Below are 24234 nucleotides of genomic sequence, written 5' to 3'. Positions count from 1 at the left end.
CTACTTTACTTAATTGCATGACCTGTAGCTGACTCCTTTCATGTGTTTTGAATGTGCCTCCTGTTAATTTTAGTTGATGACCTCTACCTCTTACACTGGAAGAGAGAGTGGACAGTCTTTCCCTATTAACCTTTTCTATGCCATCCAGTCATTTCTTTTCCAGGCTGAAGAATTCTATTATATTCAATTGTTCATTGTATGGAAGCTTTTCATATCATGGCTCATTTTTACTGCCCTTCTCAGGGCCTTTTCCAGTTTTGCTCTATCCCCTGAAAGGTAGGGAAACCAGAACTGCATTTGGTATTTAAGTTGCAAGTGCATAATGGCTTTATAAAGAGGGCTATCCAGAAAGCATTGGTAAGAATAGGCACCAGTGAAATGTAAGTATGCAGGCCAGGAAAAAAGACTCAGTTTTCTTCTGCCCTGCATTGAGTGAGTGTCACAGCCTTGATTTCTTCTTTCAATTCTAGTGCTTTAGAAGCTATTTGTAAAATTTAAGCATAATATAATAACTTCTTATTGTTGATCTGAGCTTGCTTACATTTAGAATATTTTTATATCTTTTTTTTTTTTTTGGCAAGGGGAGGAGAGGAATGGTTAAGAAAAAAACATCAGATTAAATTCTGGCTCAGGTACGATGTCATTTATAGACCAGCATTTCCAAGATACATGGTTACTGACTGAAGATCACTTGATCGTTTCCAGATACTCACTGATTACTAAACAATACGTAACTTTTTTTTTTTAACCTAGCAGTTTCCAAGGTTAATTCTCACCAAAGCAAGGGAGTGGGAGCAAAGCACAGAGATGAATGTGATTCCCCTAACATACAAAAGATACCTGCCCTAAGCTGCATCCATTCAATCCCAGAATCTTCAGAATTGGTTCTGTATGGTTTGTACCCCATAGATTCTCTCAGAAAGAGACTAATTTTTTGCCTGGAGTAGTGACAGGAGGAGATCACATGAAATACTGGAAATTCAGGCCCTAGTTACAATTAGTTCTTCATAGACTTCTATAGAGGATTTGAAATATTGCATAAAGTGTTGACTTCTGTTGCCACAGTTGTTACAGTTCTCTGAGTTTTGTAATGTGTAATAATACCTCTGTATTTGAGAAATATGCCTTTGATTAATGTGTTATGTCCATCAAAACCTCTTACCCTGTGTTCTGTTACCTGGACTTCAAGATACCAAGCAATGTATTTGGCTTACCTTCATTCCTACTTTCTTGTAAGATTCAAAATGTGTATTGATTTATCACCAGCAGAAATCTCTGCTTTTAGAATGTTTTTGTAAGCACAAGAGGAAGGTGCATAAGGGACAACAATGCTGCAGTATCTTTTATTCTCTCATCTGAACAATCAATTCCATATAGAATTGCAAGTCATGGCTTCCTACACATTTCAAATTGATGCTAAAACTCTATTCACTTTAGATTTCCAGAACTGCAGAAACTGGTTTAAAAAAAACCAAAACACACAAGAAAACCTTTCTAATTCTGACCTCACAGAATTTCATGGAGTAACTACCTTGAGAGATCATTACACCAGAATAATTTATCTCACTGCATGACCTTAACGTAAGCTAATCATTGTTCTTGTCCACTGCTTAAGGCCTTTGCTTAGTCCTAATTAAACTGATGATCTACCCCATACTTAAAACATGCAGTTACCTTGCTGAATTAAAATGTGTCTTTATGAAGCCTTATTTTTTAATGAATGACAGTGGTTTTATTGAGATACCATTTTTCAGTGAGTGTAACATCATAGTGATTGTTGTATTAAACACAAGAAAAATAAATACTTCAGAAGTTTAGCAGCTCTTTGAGTGTGTGTGTTAGCACTAATAACTTTGTGTTCAATACAGCCATAAATGGTCAGACTATAGATGATCACTAGTTTTCTCTTGTATTGTAAAGACTGGTCTCTGATCAGATCTAGAAAATCTCTATCAAATAAAGTTGCTAAATATGTCTTGTGATAGTGTGTTTACTTCCTCTAATCAGTTCTGTGCATGCATTTATTTTTGCCTTTTTAGAATACGATAGCTGAGTAGACAAAACAAATTCTCAGCTGAAATGGTACTGCCGAGTCTTAAAACTGTACAGGTAAAGATCCTTACCTTCTTAGCATGTGTCTTCTCTGTATTTATCAGTTTAATGAATTCAGTCTTTAATAGGTTCTTAGCACTTTTCCATAGCAAGTGCTGTTCAAGCTCTTTCTTTTTAAAGAATCTCTTACATTCCTCATGAGTCATCTCTATAACACACATGCTTTCATATAAAAATAATATTTCTATATTGCATCGTACTATCTGTAAATAGGGCTAGCATTTTTTTTACACCAAACCTATACTGGAAAAATAAGTGGTATACAAAAGTCCTGCAAGGCATCCTTCTAAACCTTTATTTACCCCAGCTTCATCAAACTGAACACTTACCTTATTTTCCTTGTAATTGTCACTGACAAGTATGAAAAGCTATTCCTGGAACCAGTATGCTGCTCATTAACTCAGTTCAGTAGGGCATGAATAAAAATCATGTTTGAATTCTATTCTTGTACGTTGGTTCCCTTGTTCAGCTTGATTTTTGTACTTCAGTGCTAAGGTTCAGTTAGCTCTCCATGTCTTGTGGGGATTATATCAAGTAGTCTGTTTTGGAAAATAGGTACTAAGTAGACTTATTGCAAAAGCAAAATTAGAAAACAAATACAGTTCCTTAATGTTTAAAATTGATCTCTGCAATGAAACAAGGTATTGCTCAAGTAAAGTTTGGCAATATGCTAAATATACAGGGATATATTTAAAGTTGTTCATTTATAGTAGGCTCACTAAACAAGGATAAAAGGTAGTAAGCTCATGAAAAGCCACTAGCTAATGTTTATACTGTAGACAGGATTGAGTCACCTCTAATTTCTGTAGTAAATATTCTAAGTCTAACCTCTTTCTTGATCTTTAAAAGCTGATGTCAGTTTGGCTGAAGTATTCAACTCCTTACTTAAAAAAAATACTTCAGCTTGCTTGCTTACATAACTTATCTGTGCTGAGTACATGTCTTTCCACAAATAGGTGCAACTTAGGGCAGAGGTGTGTAAGGACCGGTAGAACCAGTTTTCCTTTGCTTCAGACTAAAACTTAGTGCTTTATACTCTTTGAGAGCATCCTGAATCTCTACAAACCAAGTTCACCTTGCACACCACAGTATAAAGTTGAACCTTTTCCTAGTCTTACATGAATGACAATCATCTAATGTTTTCAGTGTTGTTCTTTCTTTTCTCCCTCTCCCTTTTTCTGCGTAGAATATTCTGCAGTCGAGATATGGCCCTCAGCCAAAGAGAAAAGGTTAAAATAGAACCTATCTGTTGAAATAGCTATACCTCTTTAGTTCGTGGTTCCTAAAATATATTCAAATGACCTTCTGTATTGTAAGAGTAGAAATGTCATGCTGGACTTTGTTTCTCTCTCTTTAAAAAAGAAGTGGTAATTTTAATTCATCTCTTACCAGAAATTAAACACTGTAAACAAAATGCTCAACTGACTCAAATCAGCAGTAACAGAACATGGTCAGTAGTAGTTATTGTAATTAAAGTGTTTGACAGAAAGGTTTCTTAGAGTTGCAAAGGCAGTCATCCTTGTTTTGTAGATGAGGAGTTTCATATACAGCATTTTCATTAAAGTGAAAGTACATGGTTATTAGAGATACAGTAGATGTTTTTCTAAGAATTAGGTGTTGGCTGTATTAATGTTTACAAAAATTTCGCTCACGTCATTTTCTAGCTCTTTTGCTAACACTGTAATCCTTCATTTAAAATGCTTTCTAATTAGTCTGGTATACCAAAAATTAGGCTGTAAAAGTTGGACTTAATTTCTGCAACTCTTCAATCTTAAATCATATGTAAATTTAAAAAAAAAAAACCCAACACTTTTTTTTTTTTTGTTTCCCCAGCTTTAATAAAGAGCACACTGACTTTCTTTCAATTCTTGATATCATTAGAATTAATTTTCTTACTGAATCACTCCTGAGAAGTACCAGAATATCAGCAGGCCATCCCCACCACATCCTGGTCTCACCTATAAGGTTCACAAGACTCATTTATATCACTACTATTGTCACCTTTGAAATATATAAAAGCTCAAAGACAGCCACTTTGCAAATTGAATGTATGAAGTGATGCCTTTAGCTGAACTACATGATTCATCTAGCAAGCACATTTTACTTCATTGTTCATAAGACTTTTTAAAATTGGAAATCCAGCACTGCTTTTTGTTGTGCAAATAATTCATATTTATTCAAGATACTGCATTATACATAGCTTTCCTAAGCATTATTATGGAGATATGATTAACCAAAAGCACGCAAAGTACATTAAAATATTAGAAAAGGTAATATTGCCTGTGTGTTACCTATTACAACAGCATACAAATGCTATAGCAAGTAGATTAATGGGAGCTATGAATCCTGGCAAATACCAGTGCCAACTAAGTTCAACTTACTGTATATAGTCTTTGCAGAGATGATGTTATATCTTGAATATACCTTTCAAACTGTTTTGCTGCTTCAGGATACAGCAGACCTTAACATACATGTTTTGGGGGATCTTGCTAATTCTAAGAGGATGAGTGTTGATGAAAGTTGCATGTTTTGTATCAGCTGAATTATTCACTAGTTGTTTCATTGGGTTAAAACAGAGAGCGCACAACTGAAAAAAATGAAAGTACTCTGTGTAGGTCACAGTCTGAGGAATCCTGACAGAGTACATACTGGCCTACAGTTGGAATGCAGACACAAAACATATGGATCCACTGTACTGTTCAGAAAAAGTCTATTGACTTTGACAGAAAAAGTCATTTTAAAATGTAGAAAAACAGGACATCCTCCTTAAAAAGAACTTTTTATAGCTAATAAATTTATAGAGTCCTGGTAATGTGTGTGAGGGGTTACAGCGTTAGGGGTTTTGTATGTGCTACACTACTAACCTGCCCTTGCTTGAATTCTAATGATTGCACAGGTCACATTCATGGCCACGTATGGATTGGCCTGATGTTTGTGGTTAGTTCTGGCAGCCTGAAAGAGTGATCATAAACCTAAGGTTGAACATGAATTATGGGATACAAAAGGGAAGCTTGCACTGTTGCTATAGCCAGACTTCACATGATACTTCCAAGCGTTTACACAACTTTAAAGTGTAAATATGATTAGATAATCCTTCATCCTCTCACAGTAAAAAAAGATTCCTTTTAAATACATCTTCTGTGTCACCTAGTTGCAGTCTTTGATCAGGCAGCGTGCCTAATGACAAGCTTCTGAAAGCATGTTGAGTTACCTTGTCTCTCAAAAATCCTGACAAACAAGCCTCCTTGATTTCCTGTTTCAGTATCACATAGATAATTAAAGTCAAAGCAAAGATTAATTAAGTAATTAATTTGCTGCTTCTACACAAATAAATGTGTGCCCCATTGTAAACATTAATGAGACCAACCATGTCAACGAGCTATAAGAAGTTTGTGGCACTTTGCAACAGGAAATGCTAAAACACTTGGAAAGACTTTGTAAAAGGGTTAAAAAGTAACAAAGTAGTAAACTTCTCCTTTGAAAAACAAGTGCCTTCCTCTGTTAGAGCAGCCCAAATTTGCCTGCTGCATCCATGAAAGCTGTTCATTCAGTGAAGGTCAAAGGTTTTGTTGTTGGTACACCAGCTGATCATCTGTAAGCCTGTCAGGCTGTACTGCTGAGCATAACAAACTGCTGTGCATTGCTGATGTGCGTCACAGGACCCTGGGGTTTTGCACGGGGATTAGTCAGGCTGTATTTGGAAACGCCCTCAACTGCACCTTGTGCTGCTATATTAGTGTTTCTCAAGCAAGAGGAATTTTCTTTTGCTTCTGCAGCTGCTCCTGCAAAACCCTCTGGTAAGTGTGCACAGCTTCTGTCAATAGTACTGACTCTTGTCTTTTGCCTGCATTTTTAAGCCAAGGTTATGAGCTGAGGCATTATTTACAGTTATTTATTGTGACAAACTGTATTTTTAAAATAAAAATTTGATAGCACAGAATTGGCAACAGCATTGAAGGAATAAATATATTTACCAGTTTTTATTGAATAGGTTAATTCAACTTAAATGTTCCTCTACTTTTAAATATATATCAGAATAGTCCTAAATGTGGGTATTTTTAAGAGTGGCATAGCTATGTACCATGCATGTCTGCTTTTATTTCTATACAGCAGGAATAGCAAAGATCACATAATATAGCAGACCAATTCTTAAAAGGATTTGGTTGGTTTTTGTTGGCAGCCTGTATGCAAGCCCTGCGTCTCTGGACTCTGCTTGCCACCTATGCTGTTGCAGTAGGACAAAATCAAGGACAGAAGAATCAGGAGTGCCCTAAGCTCAACGCACAGGTACTCTCCTTTAAAAACACAAGAGGAAACGCTGTTGTCATGTTTTCTGTGAAAGCTCTCTTTCTCTCCAGATTTTTTTAATATGTTTTTTTTTTCCAAACTAAATAGAATCCAGCACATTAAGTGTAAAAAGATGTAAATAATTAAAATAGGAAAAATAATTTTTAGTATGCATCCTATTCCATTTCTTAAAATAGGTTAGGTAGTGAAGCTACTTCCAGTTATTTCATATAACCTGTGCTGGGTGTCTAGTTTTGCAGCATGTTATCAAGCAACTGTGAAAGATACTCAATGTTCTGTTGTTTCATTTCTATAATATTTGCCTATTTACTTTTTAGGTAAGTAGTCCTACGGCTATTTCTCGGCAAAACTACCAAAAGAGTAATTTTGTAATTACTAGTTACTAAGGATTTCTTACCATACTTGAGTTTACATCATAGGAATATAAAACGTATTATGTTTTTGGGTTTGGTAATTATAAATTAATAAATACCTGCCCTGAGCTCAGGTTACACTAGCTGACTGCACATTCGCTAGTGCAGTTCTCCTGCCTAGCTGCATGTAATGGAGTGACTGATGTGACTACAGTTGTGTCCCGTAGCTTTTAACGTTCCTGTCCAAAAGATAAGCCTTCTAACAGCTGGGGCTGCTACGAGAAACTTCTATTGCACTCATGGAACAAAATTCAAATGGTCTGAATTAAAGCCAATCTTGCTTCATACCTATATGAGCACATGTAGCTATATATGAGCATATAGAGAGGGAGGAAAAGATACACACACACCCTCATTCTGTGGTTTTTGTTACAGCTCTCCTGCTTCTTGCAACTCATAGATTGCAAATAGCAGAAGTTACATGAAGAAGCTTGCATGGTTTTCAAAAGTTTTTTAGTAAATTCTGTTTTCTAGAGCAAGCAGATGAAAGTAATGTTCTGTAATAAAAGCAAAAAGAAAAAGGGAGTGGAAAATAAGCTGTAAATGTAAATTAAGGAATGTGCCCCTTTTCTTTATATTTTCACCAAACTGTTACTTTCTGCCACCAAGAACACTGAAACCAATTTTCTGTAGCTTGCCAGGTATCAAATTTCACAGCTATCACCATGCCACGCCCTGCCTTTTTTGGTACATGTCCTTAAGTAAGTATATGTGATAGCTAGTCTCAGACCTTGGAACTGGACATCTGCAGTTCCCAAAATAAATGTCATTTATTCTTGGTTTATACTCTTTTACCTGGAAGCTGTCACCATAGACTAGAAATAAAATTTACAAATAATTGAACCCTATCCATTTTATCACTTTGATTTGCATCTTCCTTGTTCAGCAATAACATTAATAGCTCCCTCTCCTTGCTAGCCCACCCTTATGTGTCCTCTGTATCAAAAGTTAATAGGTTTGGAACCTAGTCTAGTCTAAGGCAGGCTCACCAGCAAAGTAGAAAAAAGAAAATGTGTGGTAACTGAAATTCACATACTGTCAATAGTATTACAGCTAGTTCTTATTCATTGTCTTATCACTTTTATGACATTATGGTCATCTGAAATTTTGTGGAATATTTTTAATAAGTTTGTAAGTGCGAGAACAGTTCTTCTTATTCAGAATTACTGGCACCTAACAAAGTACTCTATCAATCATTGAGAATTATGGAGAAGTTCCCTTAAAATTTTATCCACCCATAATGCAGGGTGTTTTCTTAGCAGTGATTTTTGGAAGGCATTCATACTAGATTAGTCTTTGTAAAATAAGATAACTTTGTATTTGCCAAGTAGTGTAGGCTTACAGGCTATCAGTATAAAAATACTTTGCCCCATTTTTTTATGTCCTTGGTCAAAGCATTACTTAGCAGATTTATGATAATAACCTCTTATATTTTTAGTTATTACTACTCATATTTCAGGCTGTGTATCTAGATTTGATTGTGAAATGAGTCATGTCTCCATGTAGTTAAGCTAGCAAGTCATTCATCTGCTCATCCTTCCCAACTTAAAATTACAAATAGTTAAAACAAGAGAAGGTCTCACAGTCGTCATTTATATGAAGTTCCCTTTTTTATTGGGCTTCTTTTTTCTATTTTTTTTTAATCATAGGGACTTAACGTTGTTGTTTTGCTGGGTAGGGGGAGGGAAGTAACTACTTTACCTCCAGCACTCAGTAGATTCAAAAGTTCAGTATAATTTTAACTCCAGAATATGACATTACGCCTTGTGCACAAAATCAGTTATTAATTCCCTAGGATACCTGATTGGAAATGACTACTATGGCAGCTGTGAATTTACTTAGCTACCTGCCTTTCATTTTAGTGATTATCACCAAGTCTTGTTTTATAATCAAACTGACTTAGATATACGCTGTCTCAAATACTAAGAAAACAATATATGTAAGCAGCATCCAAATACAACATAAAAGCAGCTCTGTTTGCACTCCTGCTATCCAATTGTATATAAGAAACTTTATTTCAAAACTAGAATTCAATGCAGTCTTTACAGTGAATACCTTTCCTCTTTGTTTAACTCAGCTACACAGATGCATGTCTCATGTACTACATAGACTTGTAATTTTCAGAAGTATCCTTGTTGTAAATGACCCATTCTGTGGTTTGTAGGACTGGGGGATTTCCAAACCTGCGTGAATCCATTACTGTTCATTCATCAAGGTATGACTATAACATCGTTAGCTACAAAAGAATTTCCTACATCCTTATTCCAATTACCTGCTATCATAAACAAGCAGATCTTTTTTTCCTTTTCATCAATCCAATTAAGCTCAACCTTTAAAATAACCTTTTTCAGTTTTGTTCTCTTTGCTTCTCTTTGAAGGCTCCTTAAAAATGTCAAGAGACTAGAAACTTAAATGTATTTGTGGCCAGTGTATATGCCAACCACAAATTACCTTTGGGAGTTGTCATCTTTTAACATCTGTTTTAAAAGAGATACTGGCTTCTGAGCTATTTAAGTAACATATAAATGTCCTTGGTAAGAAAGCAAAACTCTTCTCACACTTTTATAAAATGATAGAATAGATACGGGCACTTAAACGATTCAGTATGATGTCCTTTCAGATGTCACAAAGAAATATGAATTCCTTTTCCTGTGCTTTAGTTCTGTATGTAGAAGCTCCTTGCTCTGAAAAGCTTTCTTGCCTTTGTTAGGTGCTGTGGAGATTTCTGTTTGGCTGTTTCTCCATATGTGTTCTTCCCAGTCGTCAACTGGTGCATCAGAATTTTGGGCCTCTTGTGTATACTGAGTTAACTCCTAGAGCTTTCTTAAACAATTAATAGAAACAAAAGTTTTATCAAATTGACCGAACTTTTCTTATTAGCATTTTTTCACTCTTTGTTCTTTCATCTGTCTTATCAGCTCTTTCCGACTTGAATGTGCTTGTCTCTTTCAACTCTGAAGAATGGCAAATATGCAACAGAAAAACAACAGCTAGACTGGGCAGAAATGTAAGACGTTGAAGGAGACAGTTTGCCAGAAAACTGGTGACTGCTTATTAGACAGTTTCATTTACTTCTAATATAATAATGATAAAGCCTAAATAAAAGAATTGCTACTTAGTGTTCAGCTGCAAATATGAATACAGGGAACAAGTGATGGGGACAGTGGCTATTTTGTCTAACCATATTTGTCTGAGGCTTTATCAGATGCTATATCCATAACGAAGACTTGGTTTTGCCTTTTAAAGTGTCTGTGCAACTGAAATTGTCTGGGTTATACTCGCTGCAGAAGACTTTTTTTCCCCTAAATTAAAATACTCAACTGACTTCAATTCTTGTGTAAAAATTAAAGATGTATTAGAAATAAATGAACCTTAAAAACTGATCTTGAGTAGGAGTATCGGTTTGCAGCCAAGAAGGAAGCTTTCATCATACTTAAAATCTTAGGCAATGTCTTGTTTAACATCATCTACTAAAGTGTTTACTAAGGAGGTTTTTCCTCAGGTTGTTTCAGAAACTTACGGAAGGCCTCAGTCTGAAATAAAACAGTAGCAAGCAATCCAACCTCCCTCATACAAGTCTCTCCCTCTGATCTCTCCATCTCCCCCAACATCTGTTCTGTTTAAATCGGTTATGTTAGGAAGTCTGTTGCTTAGTATCTAAGAAAACCAAATAATGTTTTAACTACTTCTTACAAAAACATTTAGATTTCACTTTGTTTAGTTTTTGCATTCCAAGTCTAAAAATAAAGATATAATTTGCCTCCTGAAAGTCAAAGGAATTAGATTAGTCAATTTACAGTGAAAAAATTACAGAACAGAGTCAAATTGCTTTATCTTTTATTATAGAGAAAAAATGCTATGTACCCACCAAACAAGTGATAAGGTTAATTTTGTTTACCAGCACTGTATAACACAACAAAAAAAAATACCATAAAACACCTTTAAAGAGTTGCAGATCATTAACATTTGATTTCGTGAAGCTAGATCTGCTGATAATTATGAATAAATGTCTATAAAAACTTTGTAAATGTATTTCTCAAAAGATTAGGGAACTCTTTAATGGATATTTTTCAGGAATTTTACTCTTTGTTAACACTCATTACCTTTCTCAATGATTCCCAGCCTGGGATGTAGCTGATAGTTGGAAGCCAATCTTAATACTTTTTTGAATTTGCTGTTCTAATAAAAGTAGCAAGGCACTGCAACCACACAGAGAGCAACTATCTTGGTTTAGGAGGTACTTCGTATACAGAAAATGTCTTTGCCATAGGATAGCAACGAAGTGAAATTAATCCAGTTTGTTTCTTTATGAGACTAATAAAGCAAAGAAGTAGTAAATACTCTGTCATGACTTAAGAAGTTTTGGCAAGATATTCTGGTATAGGTGAAACTTTTTGGATGGGTGGAAAACCTTGGAAAATTATCAGAGACTCATGATTAGGGTTTTAGGAGGATTTCTATTTTCCATAGTATCCTTTCAGCAGAGACCTTTTCAGAGCAGAAAGGTATAACCCCCAGTTACAAATGCTGTGTTTCAAGAACAATATGGTTCAAATGGATGGGCCAGGACAACACCAAGAATTGTCAGAAGTTTAGAAAATTGTGCTCTGCAAAAGTAGATCGAAGAAACTGGTGTTCTTTAGTTCAGGAAGAAGGGAAAAATATCCAGTGAACACCTGTGAAAAAGAATACTTTCCTCCAAGTTGAATGACCTAAAATTACAGTAAGGAAGGTTAAACAGAGATTAAGCAAGCTTTTCTGAACATATGGTTGAGCACTGAAATACATGTTTGAGGGAAGTGAGGAATATATAGGTGGAGGTTTTGAAGAATGGGTTAGACAAGTATCTGCTGAGAATGATGTAGCTGTAATAGTTTGCTCCTACCTGAAGGCAGAGTGGACTAGAACCGTCTGCCTCCTCCTTTCTTTTTTTCTGACACACAAGTTTCTTTTCCATTACAAAAACACGTGTTTACAAGACTTTAAGATGTCATCTTTTTCTTAAATGATTACCTAATTGCAATTTGAGTGCCAGTTGGTTATTACTAATAAACAAAAGGCTTAGTAGCTTCAAGAGCAGGAAGAGTGTTGTCTGACTTATTAACAATTGGTGATATAAGAACTCTGGTTCCAGAAATGTGTCTGGAAGTAGAAGCTGCTTTTTTTTTTTCTTTCTTCTCTTATTTTTATTATTTTAATTAGCTCATTGCAGCAAAAATTACATGCTACGTGTAAGAAAAGGAAAGCTGTATGATCAGAATGTGAAAAATGTAATTCCTAGCACTTCATCATTCTGAAATTCTACATACAGAAAGTAAAATTTACTACTCATAAATGCCCATGTAGACAGATTGCAAATGTCTCATGCCTTTGCTTTCAAAAGAGTCCATACATGATTATAAAGGAAGGAAATACATACTAAATTGGGAAATTTCTGTCAGTAAGTAGTTCTTTTACCATTTCTGCAAGGTTGAAGAGAAACTGGTAAGCAAAGGCTTGGGGGGGGAGGGTGTTATTTGGGGAGGGGCAGGGGTGGGGGTTTGGTATGGAGTTTTTTTCTTTTTTACCAAATTCAGCATTTATAATAATATTCAGGAACTATTTTTCATTCAAAAGGAGTATGTGGTGTGATAGCATGTGTTATTTCAAAAGCGTGCAGTAAAATAGGGGATGGAAAATGATTGATTGACTGGCTAGGGAGCAGGAATTGTTATACGGCCTTGTTCTATTGGAGTACTCGGTTGACATGCAGCATTCTCAACAAAACAACGGGTGTCTAAAATCAGCTTGTATTCTTTATCTAGGTTGAAACTTTAAGGGCATATTAATCACACGAAGAGCTAGTTTTAAGGTTCCCCATCTCCCAGTGACATACTTGAACCACAAGGTGATCCCGTATGTCCTGTTTCTATGTATCTCCCTTACTTCATACAAATACAAATATCTTTTCTGTGAGTGTCAGCTTATTGAATAATTTCATATTAGGAAAGGAAATGAAAACAGATATTGAAAGCAAACAGAACTGTGTGTAGTCATCAGTTCATACATACAGAGCATTTTCTGTTTCTTCTTACTTTTAACTTGCCTTCCTGTCCTGAGCATGTCTTGATGTCGCGTGAAACTTTATAGATGCAGAGCTTCCAATCTGATGGACAGCAGGTATTACCTAGGAAGTTTTCCTCTGTAAGTATATTTCTGTCTTTGTTCTTACTCTTCATAGATGCCAGAATTTCAGAAGAAGACTGTCCATATTAAGGACCCAGGGAGAGTAGAGGAGATTATTTGTGGCCTCATCAAAGGTGGAGCCGCCAAACTTCAGGTAAAGATAGTAGAAGGTCTAACCAGTTCAGAAGGAAAACAATCATATGATCATTGCTTTATGCCAAAAATTTTTAAGTGTGTGTATATATATATATATATATCTCAGAAGTCAGCCTTCAAGAAATCTCCAAAACTTAGACATGTTAACTCTTTTAATAGCCCTTGTTGATTCAACTGTATTTCAGCCAGACACTAGTTAAGTAAATGATTTAAACATAAAAGTTTAGTAATTTCAGGAAATATTCTGACCAAAGGAATTAGAAAAACAGGTTTGTTAGGAAAAAAAAGTTATGGGATATTCTGGCTTACATTACAATAGTTCAATAAAATAGAGAGATTTCTGTGACACTTATGCTACTAAGCTGCAACTATTGTTGATCATTCAGAATTTCTAGCCATTCTTTATTTTGTCCCTCCATGTTTAAGACAGTTTTGCTTTTTCTTTCCTTAAATAGATTATTACAGATTTTGATATGACATTAAGTAGATTTTCCTACAATGGAAAAAGATGTCCAACTTGTCATAGTGAGTACTTTTTTTTTTTGTAATACAGATTGATTTGTTCATTCTTTTAAGTTTTTCCTAGATTTTAATTTTCTATCCAATTTATTTCCTAATGTATGAGATTTTATATTGATTTGTTAACTATCCTGTACATCCTTATGAAGTATTCTAATAACTGTCTGTATGTGGGTTTATGTATATATATTTTAATCACAATCTGTGTGAATTAAAATCAGATAAGTTGCCATTCACAATTAAAACATTATGTTCTTAACTGTAAGATGTTAGTGGCTAGATATAGTAGGGTTGACTTTTATTTTTAAGAGCCCATAATAGTCCTGACACCTGCAAGAACAAGATAGGAAACTCTTCAGAATTCTTGACATTTTTAATCCTGTAGCCTTTTAGAACAAAGAGAATCCGTTTACTAATGAAGTGGGAATCCTAAAACACATAGGATGCCTCATGATGATTTCAGAAATAGTTATATCTCAAGAAACAGATAATAAAGCTTGTAATTGACCTTTTAATTCAGACATGAGGGGAAGGACAGTAATACATCATGCTTATGGAGAAAAATGTGCTTTTTACAGTTGCTGGTAAGAAAAGTTCTGAGGAAACATAGTGGTATGTCATCAGACATTGTCATCTATGCCATTTACAGTGTTGTAGAGCAAAATTAAAGAAATACACTATCTTGTTTAACACTTTTTTTTCCATTCCCCCCCCCAGACATCATTGATAACTCTAAGCTCATCACAGAGGACTGTCGGAAAAAGGTAAACAGAAAACCTACTAGCTGTTCGTTTGTTGTACAGAACACTGTTTTTATTCCTTGGCTGTACTGTGTGTTGAATTACTCAGCACAACAAGAGGAGGAATACTTTCAAATCCGTAACAGTCTCTGAGCTTTCTCACTGACTGCAAGACATCCCATCACTAACCAAAGTGAACAGAAATATTTGTATTCTTGATAGTAGCATGTAGCTCAGTTTAACGGCATTCACTTCTTCTTAGACATATTTACAGGCTAACTCTTTGTTCAAAGAGCATTTCAGAGTCCATTTTATCTAAATAATGTAATCAGAATGAAGAAGTTGATTTTGATTGGTTAGATCAAGTGTTATTTTATAAAAATACATTAAACATCTGGTGCTTCTTTCCCTTCAGCTGCTGCAGCTGAAAGAAACCTATTACGCTATTGAAATTGATCCAGCTCTCACTATTGAAGAAAAATATCCATATATGGTAGAATGGTAAGAGACACCTCCCATCTTCAAATTGTACTAAGATTAAATTTAATAAGTTTTTAAAAACAAATTTATGGCAGTAATTAGCTTTTAGCTAATGCATTAACTGAATTAATCTTTTTGAGTGTTGTGCATCAACTGGTTTTGCTTTGCTGTTAACTTGAATGAACAAGAATTAACCATACAGGATGCTTTTCATTGTGAGATTTAATGAAAGGTGAATCTTAAGTCAATTTCGACCCATTTTTTGTTTATATTCTAGGTACAATAAATCTCATGCACTACTTATTGAACAAGGCTTACAAAAGGATAAGTTGGCAGAAACTGTGAGGGAATCAGATGTTATGCTGAAGTAAGTTTCTTTTGATTTGAACGATACTGTTTCAGAGCGTTTTCTGTAGATTCTTACTGTGTGTTTTCAGGGGAAAAACAGAAACATTCCTGAGAATGCAACACCATAATCTTGGAACATAGTGAGCTCTTCATGCCCCCACTTTATTCATATTTTGTAGCTAAACGCTTACAGTGATCACACTGTATATGCTAGAGATCTTAAAAAAAAAAAAAAAGTTTGAGTCCCATCTCTCAAACTTCATTTCTGTAGATTTTCATCCTCTTGAAATTGCACTGGTGGCTCTTTTTTTTTGCAAGGGGAATGTAGAGTTCAACTTTGTTCCTTTGAAAAACATTCCCTAGAATAGTTTTATCTGAGATAAAAGTGCAGTGACCTGAAAAGTATGTTTCATATGTTGCATTAAATATTGTTCTTCCTTTATGGCTAAAGGCAAATTTAAAAGTCAGCAAAATCCTTGCTTGAAATGTGCTATGGCTCCCATCTCTCCATCTCTGTTAAAGTTCTCCAAAACTGTCTGTAAATTTTGGACTACTGAAACAAGATATTAAGACAATTCGTGGACGTGTTTGTTTATCATACTGACTAAATTCTTGTTTTGCAAAACAGACAAGCACACGGTCTCTGCCTGTTTGAAATCTAAGTCCATGTGGATTGAATCTTCATTCACAGGCTAACATTCCCTCAAAAATTTTCATAATTTTTTTTTTTAAATGTAAAATTTTACCAATCAATGTCTGTATGGAGAAGGTGTATAGAGATAATATTATATTGTTCCTGGAACGCTATACATAGTTTTGATTGGGTACTGAAAACTAAAAAGCTTTCAGGAAAGAGTGACAGTAAGTGTTTTCAGGATTTCAAAACAAAACAAAATTTGGTTTATGGTAATAACCCTACAGAAAGTCAAATATTTAAGCAAGAAAGATTGAAAGGAAATGTACAGCCTGATAGTAGCTAGAGAGAGTTCTACTAGTTGCTTGTTTTTTCTGGTGTGTTTGAGGAAGAGGAACTGTTTTTAAGTCTTTAAAACATGATTGATTAGATATTTTGGGGGAGGAGGGGGTATTATACAGATCAAGACCAAACAGCTTGGTGCAAGAGTTTCTTGCTAAAACTACGTGCCATGCATTAGGTTGATGGTTCTTGTTAACCTGAAAAGGTCAGGCAAAGGAAATAAAGTTAAATGCTCAGGGAAATTAATTTTCTTTTCCAAAGATGATTTGAATGTCCAGAAAACTCTGACTTTTCTTGGCTTGCTTTATTTGAGATTTGATTTGTATTTACATTCTGTGTTACAGAGAAGGATATGAGAACTTCTTTGATAAGCTCAGTGAACATAATATTCCTGTGTTCATATTTTCTGCGGGGATTGGGGACATTCTTGAAGAAGTTATCCACCAGGCTGGGGTTTACCATTCTAATGTCAAAGTGGTTTCCAATTTCATGGATTTTGATGAAAATGTATGTATGAAATAACACATTCTTATCAAACATGACTGTTTGTGTATTTAGTAGCTATTTATGTATACTCCAAGATGAACATTTTAATGTAACAGATGTAGCCATCTACCCTGCCACATACAAAATTAGACTTGCATACTCAGCACTCCCCCAGGCAAAAAATAAGCAGAGGATAACAGTTCAAACACTGCTAGCGTGCTGTGACTAAGATACCGTTCATTTCCTTCAATGACAACCTCACACTCAGCACTGCTGCTCCTCCTCCTCCAAGGAGGGAGAATCGTTGTCTGTCTAGTCTTAACAATGCTATTACAGTAATTATGTTATTTAACAGTAATTTATCTTGTTCATTATTAGAGATTACATAGTTCAATGTTAGTTCAAGAGTAATACCACCTATTTCATTCTAGATTCTTCTTGTCTATATGATACTAGAAATAACTTCAGTGGGTTTTTTTTTATAGGGAATATTAAAAGGATTTAAAGGAGAATTGATTCATGTTTACAACAAACATGATGGTGCCTTGAAGAATACAGAGTACTTCAAACAACTAAAAGACAACAGTAATATCATACTGCTGGGTGATTCCCAAGGAGACTTGAGTATGGCAGATGGAGTAGCAAATGTTGAACACATTCTTAAGATCGGCTACCTCAATGATAAAGTAAGTGGCCTTAGAAACTTTTGAACTTTGAGTGAAATACTGTAAGTTAGAATCAAGTTCATTATAATAAGCTTCAGATATCAAACTGTTTGGCCCGTATTTTTGGGGGGATTTCAAACATTTTTCATGGATTTCTTACCTCGAGTTTTTTTCTAACCAATAAGCTGCTACAAAAACACAAATATAAATTGCTTTGGGTTTTGTACTGAACTACTTCTGAGAAGGTATTTTCCTGAGAAGTAAAATTCAGAGGCTAGAGAAATTAATTCTCTGAAATTTCTGTGGCTCCTCCCACACCTTTCAATACTGCTATAATCTTCCAAATAACAAATTTAGGCAGTCTCTTTTTTTTTTTTTTTTTTTTTGGTGAGGAGACACAGAACTGATTCTTTGCTAAGTTATAATGTACACCCGTTTGCATTCAGGAGAGAGAAAACTCTCTATAGTTTTCTATTTCTTTCTGCCTTTCGGGAAGCTAAAGAAGTAGTTTTTCTTTCCTTTATGTGCAAGATCCTGGAATAAACGCAAGGTGTGCGTGTATATATATGTTATATCCTGGAATGCTCACACAGTTATGTCAGGCTACTCTTACTCTGTCATCCTGTGGAGTTCACTCATAGGAGCAATACACATTTGCATGGCTCATTCCCTGCATTTGGTGGAAAGACTGGACAATATTTTAATGACAAAAAGTCTTTTGATAATTAATTCTAAAACTAAGTGGGTCTTTCTCTTTATCCTTTCTGTAATTAGGTAGATGAGCTTTTGGAAAAATATATGGACTCTTATGATATTGTCTTGGTGAAAGATGAATCCCTGGAAGTTGCCAACTCCATCCTACAGAAAATCCTGTAAATTGCAGTCTCAAGTCACTCCATTCCTTCCAGGAGGCAACTGGACAGAAGAGCACACATGTGCTTAGATGTGTTTATTACTCATTTACAGAACTGTTTAATTTAATTTAAGACTTTTATCTTCATTTTGGTATTTTGAAATATATATGGTATTCATTGTCAACTAGAAGCTCCTCTTACTGCTCTTAGGCTATTCTTTATTGTCTCACACTCCTATTACAACTAGATTTGAATTGGATTTATAGATGTGATAAACTGCTGCTAATGGGATACTATGGTTCACTGTCTTTTAATCAGGCATTTCAGAGGAGCATTTTAGAAAATGTGGCTATTTTGTAAAATTTAAGATGTAAATGTTCTGTGAATAAGCAGCATGCACATTTGTGTTGCCTTTTCTTCTTTCAAAGAAGATATTTCAGTCTCAGCTGTACTTTGAAGGATCTTACTCATATGCTACAGACTTTCACAGAAGTTTTTCATACATATATTTTTCTTCAGTAAAAATGCTTTACTCACCCAATTCAGGCAAAGTGTTTCTTCTTTATCCTCTGTGGAATGGGAAGCATGTTTTAAGTTAATATATCTGAGGTAAATTTTCTCATCTTCGTAACCACGGACAGTTTCACAAGCTAATAGTACACAGCCAAAATTTCAGCCCCTTTTCAGATCTTATTTTGTGTACTACTGCACTTCTAGCCTGCTGTTTCACATCAAAGCTAGCATGGCTCGCCTAAAATAATTTCTCTTGGAATTCTCAGTGAGCTGCTCCAGGCACAGAAAATCCAAATAAAGCTAGATATTAATCTTGGATTTTAAAAGCTGACTTAGCAAGAAAACTTGATTTTGCAAGATGGCTGCCAGCCTGGCGTAAGTGCTCAGAAGCACTTGGAGATCACCTCTCCAGAACTGGCTTCAGGTCACATTCCCACTCTCTGCAAATTGTAAACACAAGTATCTGTATAGCATCTAGCTCTTCCGGCTTTGTTATGCACATCCTCTCTGTTGAAACACCTACTGAATCTTCAGAAAGTGTGTCTTCTGTACTGAAGACATTACAGTACCTCTCAGCATCATGTACATAATGGTACAGCTGAATGTAGCCACAGCTTTGGAAGCTTACTCTGATATGATGCAGAAGTTAAAGATGGTGGTGTGACCCTGGTCCTAAGAGGTCTCAGCTGTACTTAACTATTCATTAATAAAATAGAGGCAATCATACCACTTCCTTAACATGCAGTATAGTCGTCCCCCTTTGCTTTCTTTTATACACAGCAGGAGCTGTGCCAGCTTCCAGCCCCTGAGGAATTGCAATGAAATACGGGAGAGCCTAGATCTGCATTTTCTCCTACCAGCAAGTAATACACAACTCAAGAAATGGCCTCTTTCCTGCCCAACCTGTGGTCCATTATCTAAATTCTCAGTAGCAGCAGTCATATTTTTTTCAAAATCAGCAGGCTTGCATCTGTTACCACACCTACTGGAACTTTTCCAAGAAGGCAAGACAGGGGGTAGTTTCCTTACCCCACCTCTGCATCCTCCGTAGCAAACTGAAATTAAATCGGCCCCATGTTTTGAAAGCATGGCAGAGGCTTGATGGACCAGCTGAAGTGGTGTGTGCGTCCTTTCAAAAATCACATTGCACATGGTATGCCAGCAGGGAACTGCTGGGCAGGGACCTTTCAGAAATTCCAGCCTGCATCTTAACAGGCAAAGACTGTCTGAGGAATGATGTCCTTCTTGTATGCAATCTACACTCGTGTAATTCTCTACTCCTGGCACGAGCAGCTAGACTCCCCAGAAGCGGGAACTTTAGAAGCCGTCCGTTTGAGCAGAAAACCACTTAAACCGTAAGATGACCAAGGAGAGGATAGCATCTTGGCTGCCATCCATTTGAAAGCCATGACTCAGGCAGCAGCAGACTGGAAGAGCTGAAAGCGCCCTGGTGGTGCCAGTGACAGGAGGAGACGGGAGCGGCAGCTGCCTCAGCCCCGGCCTGCCAGGAGCCCATCAGCCAACACCAGAAGACAGGGAGATCCCAAAAGCCGTAGTGACAGCTGCTGAGTCAGTGACATTGAGAGAGCTGCTGCTTACCCTCTCTCTCATGCATCCACGCGCTCGCAAAACCAAGCGCCCAGCAGCAGTGCATGCTGCAGTTGATGTCTGACTGGCTGAGTGGCAGACGCTGGAGAGAACGGGCTGAAGGTGAGGACCTGTGGCAGCGGGGCTGAGCAGGGGAGATGCTGCAGCTCTGGGAGCTGCAGGGTGAACAGTCTGCCTGGGGCAGAAGGAGTCGCAGGCAGGGGCAGTGGGTTGGGGGGTAGCACATCCCCTTGGAGCAGCCAGGGGCAGAGCAGCTTCCTACAAGTCATCATAGAAGAGCAGGAGGAAGTGTATTAGAACATACCAACCATAGCAGGACAGGACAGGCCTTCGGGCGCCCCAAACACCCAGCCAGGAGGGGCAGGAAGGATGTTCCCCAATGCACAAGGTGGGCACTTTCTCCCTTTCCTCTCTCTGCAGCCTCTCTCCCTGCCCCCCCTTGCCTGGGCCAGGGAGGAAGGCAGGATGGTTGCACTGCACACCCATAAGGGAGGGAGCAGCCTCCTGTGCAGTCACCTCCTGCCAGCATTACGGTTTCGGCACCGCTGGCGAGGTAAGCGGGGTGATGTTAGATGTGACTCCCTGCAGGACAGCAGTGTGAACTGCCCGCTCAGCAGCACGGTCTGTGCCTCCCCAGGCATGGCAAGGCTCTGAGGGAATGCTGCAGCGTTTCCAGGGGCGGTAAGCAGACACAATTTCTTTAACGGTCTATGTTTTGGGTTTTAGGCACCTACAGAATTTACATGAGCTGAGCTAATGTCAAGGTTTTAGGGGGAGTAGAGTTGTTGATTCTTGTTTTGGTTTTCTTAAACAAGCAATGATGCTGGCTCTTTTGTCATAGATGCCAAATAAAAGTCCAAAAGGTCTTTTCCCTGGCCATCCCAGCATCAGTGAAAATCTGGGGGCAATTCTGGTCTCTCTGTGTAATGTTTCTGAGAGGCAGGACTGCCCCATGTTCTCATCCAACTTGCCTCAGGATTTCACATAAACTCATTGATCCCTCCCCCATAATTTTTCCCGAGCCTCACCCAACCGTACAGGAAACAAGCCATCACTCCTTCAGCACGATGAGGATCTGATTGATCAACCCACCCACAATTTAAAAAAACAAAAACCCCACAACTAAATCCATATAGAAAAGCCCACACAGAGCAATATGGAAATAATCAAAAGCAGTTACCAAAACAGATCCCTAACTACATCTTAATCCAAGTTACTGAAATTAGTATTCAGCCTGCCCAGAGCCCGAGCAGTATCAAAAGTGATCACTTGATGGTTTCCCAACTACTTGGACACCTAAAAGTCTTTGCCTTGGTAGAGGATTTCAGATGAACCATCTCAAGCATTTTATAAGGATGATTTTCCAATCTCGCCTCCAAGCAGATGGACACTGAATTGCCGGTCACCGAATATTCAGTCCACAATGACCATCACTTCAAGAAAAGGATTCTTGCCCCTCCACCAGGAGGCATGGAAGTTAAGGTCTCCAGCATGCATTCTCCATGAAATCCTGTCAGCCTCAGATTCTGCGTTACGGGTCTGCCAGAGCATCAAGCCTTTGCGAGGACCTAAGAGCAGCTAAGCCATGTTGCAATCATCTGACGGAAACCATTTCCTGCACAAAGCGTATCTGCGCACCAAACGATTTACTTCTTGAAATGCCCCATGTATCACTTTCTACCAAAACCAGTTACTTACATGATCAACCTGAACCAGGAGGTTCTGTACACAGTGCTGAACAGATTATCAATATCCTTTCCTCGTCTCACATCCGTAATTCTGGCTTACACAGTAGTTAAGGGAAAGCACAAGATGCGTTTTTATCTAAAAAAAAAAAAAACTCTCCACGTTTTCAAAATCCCACTTTTTGGTCACTGCTCTGTTTGCTAGAAATAAGAATAGATACTATCAGTCACCTCTCCAAAACCACACAAAAAATTAATGGCAAACAAAATTAACACCGTGGCTACAGGTTAAATCATCCTTCTCCAGCAAGTCTAATTCCTGTAACTGCTATCCAGATTCTGCATTTGGGTTTAGGAAAGAGATACTATTCACAGTATGTCTTTCTAAATCAAAATTCTAACCAGAAACATTTTGCAACCCTAAAAGTGTATTTCATTTATGATTCAGTTTGGAAAGAAAGGTATCATACATTTCCCAGACCATTTACCCATAGCCAAAAGCGTATTTCTGATGTTAAAAGCAAAGAATAAGCAGCAAAGTTAAGTGAATTTGTTACTTTTGTCCCCCCCTTCCTCTACTCACAATATCTGTTCTGTCTGTAGCACATGCCCAAGGTCAAATATTTGGGACCTTTATTTAGCTAAAAATGTTTCCTCCTTCCGAGTGGGTGTTGCAGCCAGCTCAAATGTCCTCTTACTGTCAAACACACGCTAATAGTCCTGAACTGAGCTGAAAACTTGCACTAAGTACTAGCTAAAGATGCTATTTTTAAGCTTAAAGGAAAACCTGAATATTTTTTTCACACAGAAAAAGATATATTTGAGTTCAACAACTGCAAACTCTGAATTAAGTATAATTTCTGAATATATTTGGCACATGCAGAGTTATACGGCAGAAAGCATTGCTGTCAAATTAGGGCACAAAAATCATGCAAAAAAAATTTACAAATACTTGGATTTTTCTGGGTATAGAGCCGTATTCCCTCTCCACCAAGCCTCTTACAGTCCAGCAGGTAATTGCCAAGCTTGACTGCAGGCAGCTTCCTTTCCTCAACCAGCTGCCTAACGGGAGTCAGCTGCCCAGCTCTGAGAAGAGCAGCACCTGGCTGTTTCAGTGGAGCAGCAGCAGCAGTCCGGTTTCTGGAGAGCCTCTCATTAGCTAAACCCTCCATTTTCATCTGGCTGTTAACGACCCCTGAAGAGTTATCATCTATTTTTCTAAATAAGTTATCTCAGTTAGGTATGTTAATACCTAAAGAGATACTTTCTGCATTAAAAAAAAAAAAAAAGTATCTTACACTTTGAGGTAGAAAAGTATTTCCCTTCTATCCATACCCACCACAGGCCACCCTCTCCAACAGGACAGTGATGTAGAGGGACTTTTAACTTCTCGCTGGAGGTGCAGGGGCTGTGCTGAGCTCCCCCAGTCCACACCAGCACCATCTCCCTTTCCCAACCAGCTTCCCCAGGCCCTGGCTTGGTTAACTGCCAGGCAGACTGCCCTCACTTTTAAAGGGGGGCCACGCACCGGGAGCAGCAACGGGTAGAGGAGTTCAGCCGAAGTATACCCCTTTGCTGAGAAGGAGGGTGGCCCTAAGCTTTCCTTTAAGGTAGGGGCCGATAGCTGCCCACAGAAAGGAAAAGAACTGACAGGGTCTACGTAAGTAATCAAACATTCTGGATTTTACAGTTTTTAACCTAATGCAGCCAGGTAGTCCTGGCAAGCAAATGCTCAGTGTCAATATAATTATTTTGCAGCAAGTTTCCCCGTTTATTCTCTGCTTTCCCCCAACACTGCATTCTCATTTCCAAAATGGCAGCCTCCAGACCTGGGGGGGGATGAGCTGAGGTGGCAACAAAAACATCCCCTTGACAGAAGAATGTCATTTAGGTAGATCACAAGCCACGTTTGCTAAGGCCTTAGGGGCAACAGAATGATAATTTCAGACGTACTTACCCTAGCCAGAGGCACGGGTAAAGTCACACCTGCTATCCCATCACTGACGTGCTCTTCCAAAAAAATCCAGCATAGCAATCTTCAGGATTACTTCGGGATTAGAATCTAGAACGATCAATCCTCCATGCAGAAAGACCTATTCACTAAGATTTTCTCAGATAAAGCAATCCTGGATATTCAGAAGACACACTTGGGTTTTGGGGTACGCACAAGAACAGTGTAAGGAGTTGTTTCCACGCTGGGGACGTT

At 37.5% G+C, this 24234-nt stretch overlaps 1 protein-coding gene across 6 annotated transcripts in view; it reads left to right on the top strand.

The window, feature by feature from the left end:
* The window catches only part of NT5C3A (5'-nucleotidase, cytosolic IIIA), a 28047-nt gene extending 9284 nt beyond the window's left edge, over positions 1 to 18763 (top strand). For 2 of the 6 annotated variants that reach the window (XM_054815403.1, XM_054815400.1), the window contains exons 2-10: positions 6293 to 6399; positions 13054 to 13152; positions 13610 to 13679; positions 14391 to 14437; positions 14829 to 14914; positions 15171 to 15260; positions 16562 to 16724; positions 17189 to 17389; positions 18143 to 18763. In XM_054815403.1, the coding sequence (XP_054671378.1) occupies positions 6293 to 6399; positions 13054 to 13152; positions 13610 to 13679; positions 14391 to 14437; positions 14829 to 14914; positions 15171 to 15260; positions 16562 to 16724; positions 17189 to 17389; positions 18143 to 18244 (965 nt within the window). In that variant the 3' untranslated portion in view covers positions 18245 to 18763. Of the gene's footprint in view, positions 1 to 5637; positions 5910 to 6292; positions 6400 to 8997; positions 9049 to 13053; positions 13153 to 13609; positions 13680 to 14390; positions 14438 to 14828; positions 14915 to 15170; positions 15261 to 16561; positions 16725 to 17188; positions 17390 to 18142 lie in introns of those variants that run through there. The other 4 variants (XM_054815401.1, XM_054815398.1, XM_054815402.1 and 1 more) reach the window with 4 other exon arrangements.
* Positions 18764 to 24234: the final 5471 nt, after the last annotated feature.

The sequence above is a fragment of the Grus americana genome, chromosome 2 (genome assembly GCF_028858705.1).
Source record: "Grus americana isolate bGruAme1 chromosome 2, bGruAme1.mat, whole genome shotgun sequence".
Classification (NCBI taxonomy): domain Eukaryota; kingdom Metazoa; phylum Chordata; class Aves; order Gruiformes; family Gruidae; genus Grus; species Grus americana.
Note: the sequence above shows the minus strand (reverse complement) of the source record. Positions and strands in the feature narration are given on the sequence as shown.